The following is an 8,207-nucleotide window of genomic DNA, read 5'->3' as shown; positions in this document are numbered from 1 at the left end:
TTTTTTGAGACAGGGTCTCTTTGTAGCCCCAGCTGTCCTGGAACTCACTATGTAGACTAGGCTGGCCTTGAACTCACAGAGATCCACCTGCCTCTGCCTCCTGAGTGCTAAGATTAAAAGCGTGTGCCACCACGCCCAGCTATTTTTTTATTTTATGTGTATGAGTGTATTGCCTGCATGTAGGTAGATGCACCCGAGTTGTGCAGTGCCTGAGGAGGTCAGAAGAGGGTGTCAGATTCCCTGAAACTAGAGTTATAGACAGTTGCTAGCTAGCATGTGGGTACTGGGAATCGACCCTGGCTCCTCTGCAAGAACAGCCAGTGCTCTTAACTACTGAGCCATCTCTCCAGCCCAATAATTGCTTTTAAAAAGGAGATCAGTGTTTGCAAAAGGGGCATAATATTAAAAGAATGTGGCTTTCTTTAATTTGAAAATTAATAAGATATATATTTTGTTGTTTTTAATTAAATGATGCTTAAATCTTTTGGATTTATAGGCCTTTGTTTTTGAGGTAACCTAGAAATAAAATGTTTAGTTATGTTCAAGTTCTTTTTTTTCCATTTATTTATTTACTTTTTTATTTGTGTGGGCAGGTGTGTGCCACAGAGCACATGTGCAGGTCAGAGGACCACTTTCAGGAGTTGGTTCTTTTCTTCCACCACATGAGTCCTGTGGATCTAACTCACATTGCTAGGATTGGTGGCAAGTGTCCTTACCTACTGAACCATTTCACTTCCCTCCCAAGTATTTATTTAATGAAAAACACTTTATTAATTTGGAATGGGAGCATATATATAAAGTTGTAAATCTCTAAATGTCAGAGACTTTTGTAAGAATTTTCATGAAGTTTTATGTGACTTAAGTCAATCTTGGATGACCTTGGCATAAGGTCTAAAAGAAGAAAGGCATGAAATATTGTCCTTTACATCTACCTTCAAATTATTTTGAGACAGGTTTTCATTATGTAGCTCAGGCTGGCCTCAAATGCATAGTCCTGCCGCAGCCTCCCAAGGGATTACAGATCTGTGTCACCATGCCTAGCTTCAAACTAATTTTTTAAAATTTTAGTTTAATTTTATGTTTGTCTGCATATATGTAAGCATACCCATGCATGCGATCAATGCTCATGGAGGCCAGAAGAGGGCGTCAGATCCCCTGGAACTGGAGTTCCAGCTGATACAGGTAGTGGAACTGAACCCCACTCTTTTGCAAAAACAGCCAGTGCTCTAACAGCTGAGCCAGTCCCACCTTCAAACTTTTTTAAAGAAAAATTGGAAGTCTTAAGTAGGAGCACAGTAGATACAGGAGAGCAGGAGAAAGTAGAGCCTCATTTGAAATCAGTGAGTGGCAGGAGACGCAGTCTGGTTTCCCTTCTTATGGCCCCTAATGGGCTTTATGGAATCTTCTTTTCTTGACTCTCAATGCTATTTCTTTTTTTAAAATTATTTTTTATTGCTTGAGAATTTCAAAAGTGCATATGATGTGTTCTGATCAAGTATGCCTCATCCCTCCCCCAATCCCTTGTATATCCCCCCACCACTATTCCCTCTTAATTGCATGTGCTCTATTTTTTTTAACCCCACAGCATCCACTTAGTGCTGCTTGTATGCACACTGGCATATAGTCATATTCAGGAGCATCACTAACCTCTCAGGGGCTGCATCCCTGAAAAACACTGACTTTCCTTTTCCCAGAAACCATCAATTGCCAAGTCCCTCAGCTGGAGTGGGACTTTGTGACCCCATGCTCACTGACCTAGGACACTTTTTCTTAGTGAAGGACTCAAGTGGATAGACCCCAGGTTGAGAATGGGAGATGCTCTAGCTCCTAGGTCCTCATCTGTCAACTTTCATCTGTCACCAAGTTGTGATAATGCTATACTCCCGAGTTTTAACTTCCTTTGTTCCTAGTCCTGTCTTTTATTTGTTAATGCTATTATTCCCATGCTCACTGACCTAGGACACTTTTTCTTAGTGAAGGACTCAAGTGGATAGACCCCAGGTTGAGAATGGGAGATGCTCTAGCTCCTAGGTCCTCATCTGTCAACTTTCATCTGTCACCAAGTTGTGATAATGCTATACTCCCAAGTTTTAACTTCCTTTGTTCCTAGTCCTGGCTTTTATTTGTTAATGCTATTATCGTCATCATTGCCAGCATCATTTTGAGACAGGATCTCATCTATCCCAAGATGGTCTTGATCAATGACTGGGGATGACCGTGAACTTCAGACCCTCCTACCTCCACCTCCCAAGTGCACGACATCTGGTTTGTGCTGGGGATCAGACCTAAGGCCCAGTGCATGCTAAGCAGGCACTCTACCAACTGAATGACATCCCCACCCTGACTTGTGTTTTATGTTTTCACTTGTCCATGGCATCACCTGGAGAGGAACAGGAAGGACTTCAGAGAGGACATGAATGCATTTTTCATTTTATTTATCAGCATTCCTTTCCTTTGTTATTGCTATGGGGAAAAACCTGAAAAGTCAGAAGAAAACAGAAGGAAAAATATAAAGGGAAGTGAGGAATGAAGGGGTGCTGGTCTTTTTCACAGTAGTGGGTTGTGTTCATGACAACGGGACATGAAATACTGCTCCAAATTGACTTTGTGTATTTTAAGACGTGGACAATAATTCTTAATTTAGAGATTGTATTTCAGAGGAGGCCTTGGCCTCTGCTAAGTGACTGGTCCCCATCACGTGTGGAACTTTAGGCAGCTTACCTCAGAGAAATAGCTGTCCAGGAAGGCCATGTTCATGCCGGTGTCCTGGTATTCCCGCAGCGTCCCTATGGTTGATCCTCTCTTCCTCAGGGCTCCTGCTGCTGCCCCAGTCACCAGGCCCGCAGCTGTCCCAATACCTGTATTGAGCTCCACTCCTGACACACCCCCTTCCACAGTGCCTCCACCGGCATAGGTGTTGGTGTAGATTTCTGGAAAAACAGGGTGTTCCCATTACAGTGTCGGAGTTGACTGAATGGCTTATGCACACATAAGAATACTGCCAACCCCACCATCACACGGCGCAGAGTAAGTTCTAAAGAACCTCTGATTATACCCAGAATTTCCAGGCTTGATGAGAAAAGTAACTGATACTGAGGGAGATACCTATGGGATGGGGCCCTCTCTCATGTGCATAACTTTCTCTTTTGGATGTAAAGAGGGGAGGAGGGGGGAGGGAAGGACGGAAGGGGATAGGGGGAGGAAGAGACCTGTGCAGGCACAGTACTCTCCAAGCTCTGGCCCACCTGGGAGAGTGCAAGCCATTCCCAGCTTTCCCAAGAAAGGCCCACTCCTAGTCCCTTAGTCCTCATTCAGAATGGCCTTGGCCAGAGTCTACTATGTGCAGGTGCTATTCTAATTATATACAGTGTGACACATGGGAAAATAAAACATGTTATGCCTAACACATGTATGTTTATATATATATGATAGACATTTGTACATATTCTTTTTAAAAAACATTTTTAAAATTATGTGTGTTTGGGGTAGAGGGAGAGGGGAGAGGTATGTGCATATAAGTGCAGGTGCCTGAGGTCAGAAGAGGAAATCAGATCCCCTGGAGCTGGAGTTAAAGGAAATTGTGATCCACTGATGTGGGTACTGGGAACTGAACTTGGGTCCTGGGAACTAAACTTGGGTCCCCTGGAAGAGCAGCACATGCTCCTAACTGCCGAGCCATCTTACCTGCTCCTGTTTATTTCTTACCTCAACACTATGAAGTAGATGTTGTGTTAACCTCCATGCCAAGCAGGAGGTAACCTGGGAAGTAGGGCCTTGCTGAGATTTCTAAGAGGCCGATGCTAGCAACGATGTTCCAGTTCTGGTTACAGAATTTGCCTGTTCAGTTGCTGCATTATACTTGACCTGACTGTAGTGTTAAATGGATAAACTGAGCCACCACTTTACATACATCACTTACCCTCTCACTGTCATGAAAGGAGATTAACATGTATGCCAATTTTCTTAAGATGGTTTAACATGATATTGAATATTTTCATGAATTTTAGAAATGAAACCAGACATTGTTGTCAACTAACCAGAGGAGTCAATGCGATCTTGGGTATTAGAGGCTGTCATGGGTACACATATATTTGACACATCCTGTAAAGAAAAAATATTGTAAAATAAATGTTTCCTGTTAAGCATTTTCCGGCTGAGAGCCATTCATTTTGGCTTGGTATGGATGATCAAGGCATGCTGAATTTCCACTGAACCCCCCTGCTTCCTGGGAGGTCGTGCCCACTCACTCTGTCCTCAGGACGGGCGGAGGCTGTCATGGGTACACATATATTTGACACATCCTGTAAAGAAAAAATATTGTAAAATAAATGTTTCCTGTTAAGCATTTTCCAGCTGAGAGCCATTCATTTTGGCTTGGTATGGATGATCAAGGCATGCTGAATTTCCACTGAATCCCCCTGCTTCCTGGGAGGTCGTGCTCACTCACTCTGTCCTCAGGACGGGCCCCCTCTATTCTCCAGGGCTGCATCACTCCTTCACCTCCCTCTGGCACAGGAGCAAACCTGGTCCCCAGGCCTTCTGGCTGTCTTCGCTTACAGCAACACATAAGCAGCAAAAGAGGGGACACTGGCCAAGAAAGCAGTAAGAGTTAACCTTGGTTGCTTAGTTTAGGAAGTCAAAGAATGTGGCTAGAGCTAGAACCAAAGGATAAAGACAAGAGTAAAAATATCAGACTCTCCCCCTGGGGAATTAGGCGTATGTATTCCCATGTATAAAATACAAACCCATCAAATCATACAGAACCTGAATGTTGGATGCAGGCAGTGGGAGACAATGTCACCCAGGCTCTTCACAGATCGATTTAAAGAAAGGCCCAGTTCTCCCTGGAGTCCAGGACTTTTGAGCCAATTGATGACATATTCAGCATTCCAACCCAGTTCTCTGATTACTAGTCTCCATATACATGCATGTGACTTGCATATGTGTATGTATCCTTTACACCTGCTGTGTATGTAGTCTATGACTACAGTGGTCTCCCATATGAATTCCCAACTTTGCAAGACTGGAGAAATAATGCATGTTCAATAGAAACTACACTTTGAAAACTGAATTTTAACTTCTCCCCAGAGTAAACTACATACTGAGCTTTCACAGCCCAGCTCAAAATCCATTTCTTTTCCTTCCCTCTTTTGAGTTACTTGTTCTTAACTTTTCTACTTTGAAGTATTTCGATAAAGCTTCCACTGTAGGACTTATTTTGTACTTTTCTATGTTATACTTATTTGCATATTTTTTCCCATTTTAGGACCATCACTAGCCATAGCCCCTTGTAGCTATCATCGAAAAGGCACATATTCTTATCAGTTCCAAGATGGCTACAGATACCAGAAAGAAATGGCCAAAAGAACCTACCCATCCTAGTGACACTGGTGGCAGTTCTACTTTTCAAGAGCTGCTGAGAAGAAAGAGTCCCTACAGTACTTACAGAGCAGCAGTAAGAGGCCCAGGACGATCATGCCAATCCCTGCTGGCCCAAGTCTAACATTTGACTGTCTGACTCCGTCGTCAGTGACAGTCCCATAGTTGTCAGTTATCACCCAGCTGGGGTCCCCGGAGTAGACGCCTGTGGTACTTGAGTGGGAGCATATGTGGTAGGTGTCACAGTAGCAGGCTTCCAGCAGCACAATCTGAGGCAATTCGCATGCTCTGTTATGGCTGTCCTTCACCAGGACTGGGATTTGGTAAGATCCAGGAGATAAAGTGTCCTCAGTCATAAGCAGTGCAGAGGTTTCTGAAGAATAAGGGAGCAGACGGAACAGGTGAAGATTCCTTGGGAGCAGCCCTTCCTGTACCCAGAAGACTCAGCTCCTCTCTCCAAGTTCCATATTTTTAAGTCCAGAGTTGAAAGTTGTGTACACATTGACCAGATCCCATAGCTGTCTCCCTCTGTGTCAGTTACTGTTCTCATCAACTATACCTTGTACTGCCAATGTCTATCTTTATCCTAGAGACCATGTTTTGCTCAACCAGTCCTGTAATATTTGACAATTTGGATTCAAAACAACACTTATAAATAAAAGTGAACATATAGCTCTTTCATAGAAGCAATTTTATTGATCTTGAATGTTCCTAAATGAGAAGAAAATGAGTGAAAACATCCATAGAATCCTGAATTTCAGAGGCATGGATACTCTTGCCTGGAATTACTTAGAGTAGGTAATTGCTCGACATTAGGTGTTTGTCAAGGAATCTGTTCATTTTAGCTGGTTAAACACTGGTTTACACTGGTTTACTTCCTGCCGCTATAAAATGACAGATTAGCTGGTATTATTTATAACTGCAGTACTGAAATATTCGACTCTTATTTCAGGCTAATTTCTCCCCCACATAGACCTGAAAGCATCTTTCATTTTAATGTAAATATGGTAAGGATCCTAGAAAGAGGGAAAGAAAATTGTATCTCAGAACCTAACTCATTCTTTGGTGCTTGTTTTGCTTTTTAACTTCAAGTGTGAGCAAGTCTGTGTCCCACTTACCGTTGAGGGGACTGATAACCCACTTGCTAGCTGTGTCTAGTGTCTGGTCAACAACACAGAAGGTAAAGGGAGACCCAAAGGAACGATCGTTGACGTAGATGAGGGTGGACGTCGTGCCGATGCAGATGATGCTGTTTTCAGCATGAATGACTGGGCAGTAGTCGTTGGCTTCCGGAACCTCAATACAAATGGTTCCCGTAGCTGTTTTTCCAGAGCCATCTGAAAAGGAGAGCATCGTGGGAGTTAGGGTGAACGTCAGGGAGAACGTGCTTTCCTGCATCCCAGGAGGAAGGCCCGGGACGCAGGGATAGTGTGATGGCGCGAGGCATGCTGGTACTGCAGTCCAGGGGTTCCTTTGAACCATGCTTCTTGTGCTCTGTCCCTCTCCCTAACATAGTGCTCATCGTCCGCTCATTCTGCTGATTTTGACACATGTGGAGATGGAAGGTTCACGGCTGTCTCTTCGTGTCCTGGGAAGTTGGATCCCAGAGGGCCGCAGCCTTGCGGTTCAGGAGGCAGCTGACCCGGTGCTTGGGAAGTGTTTGTAGCAATGGTTACAGCTGAAATAATGCATGCATAGTTTTATTTCTGTTTTCTTTGATTTGAACTGCAGCTTACTTCTCTCTGTAATGACACGTCTGGAAATATAGTTTCATTGCATTCTTTGTCCAATCTATTTTAAACAGGGTAGTTCTTGGTATAATTTATTAGAAAAGGCAACAGATAAGAATTAGGAGTCTGTGTACAGTCTGCTCTTTTACCTTGCATTGTGCTGTCGTGAATAAAGAATTGTTTTGTTTTTGCCAAGCAAGAAGCCTTAATTTTCTCATTTGAAAACTAAAACTAGATCATTTTTAGGGTACTGAACTAAGTCTTTTTCCAAGAAGCTTAATACACTTCTTTTAAAGATTGAAATTTTTGTTTTATTTATTTATTTATTTATTTATTTATTTCTTATTTATATTTGGGGTGTGTGTGTGTGTGTGTGTTTGTGTGTGTGCATGCCACAATATGTGTGGAGGTCAGAGGACAACTTGCAGGGATTTGTTCTCTCCTTAACCATGTGGGCTCCTGGTTGTGAACTTAAGTCATCAGGCTTGGTGGCAAGCATCTTTATTCACTGAGCCATCTCACTGCTCAAACGGTGGTTTTGTATACCTACATGATGAGAAGTCTAGGGCCTAGCTTTATCTTACGTGATTCTGTGCAGTTTACTGACACGCTTTATTCAGAATAGGACTTTTGGTCCCTCAGTAGAGACACATCAGACTGTTACATAGATGGTTGTATTTGTTATTCTTTGGTGCTCTTAGGTTGTCTCATGACTTGAGGTATGTTAATCAAAGCCCAAGTGGTTGCTTATAGACTTGTGCTCCAGTGCCTCTGCCTCCTCACCTGATGCCTGCATATCCTGGGTCAAAGAGAACCACCAGGATCTGTATGTCTCGGTGCTAGTGCAGACACAGTGTTAGGTGGATGGATCCTGAGCTGAATCTTCTCAGGTACATTTTGATAACACTTTCTTCATTCATATGCTGTGATTACCTTTTCCCTACCTTTTGCAGATACTCACATATGATCGAAACATAGGACATGATCAACATGGTTAGACTCTATTTTGGGAAAAAAGTGCTCCTAAAATGTTGACAATAATAGTGCTTATAACTGGCCCGGATGTTAAGAGACGCTTGGGATGAAGACTAGAATGTG

General features: G+C 43.0%; 1 protein-coding gene across 1 annotated transcript in view; it reads right to left on the bottom strand.

Moving 5' to 3' along the window:
- The window catches only part of Dsg4 (desmoglein 4), a 36,713-nt gene that overhangs the window by 994 nt on the left and 27,512 nt on the right, over nucleotides 1–8,207 (bottom strand). The window contains exons 12-16 of the mRNA XM_008828854.1: nucleotides 6,498–6,716; nucleotides 5,447–5,752; nucleotides 4,448–4,587; nucleotides 4,038–4,101; nucleotides 2,722–2,930 (exon numbers count right to left, since the gene is read on the bottom strand). Coding sequence (XP_008827076.1) covers nucleotides 2,722–2,930; nucleotides 4,038–4,101; nucleotides 4,448–4,587; nucleotides 5,447–5,752; nucleotides 6,498–6,716 — 938 coding nt within the window. The remainder of the gene's footprint in view (nucleotides 1–2,721; nucleotides 2,931–4,037; nucleotides 4,102–4,447; nucleotides 4,588–5,446; nucleotides 5,753–6,497; nucleotides 6,717–8,207) is intronic.

The sequence above is a fragment of the Nannospalax galili genome, unplaced genomic scaffold (assembly GCF_000622305.1).
Source record: "Nannospalax galili isolate Female #2095 unplaced genomic scaffold, S.galili_v1.0 scaffold252, whole genome shotgun sequence".
NCBI classification, from domain to species: domain Eukaryota; kingdom Metazoa; phylum Chordata; class Mammalia; order Rodentia; family Spalacidae; genus Nannospalax; species Nannospalax galili.
Note: the sequence above shows the minus strand (reverse complement) of the source record. Positions and strands in the feature narration are given on the sequence as shown.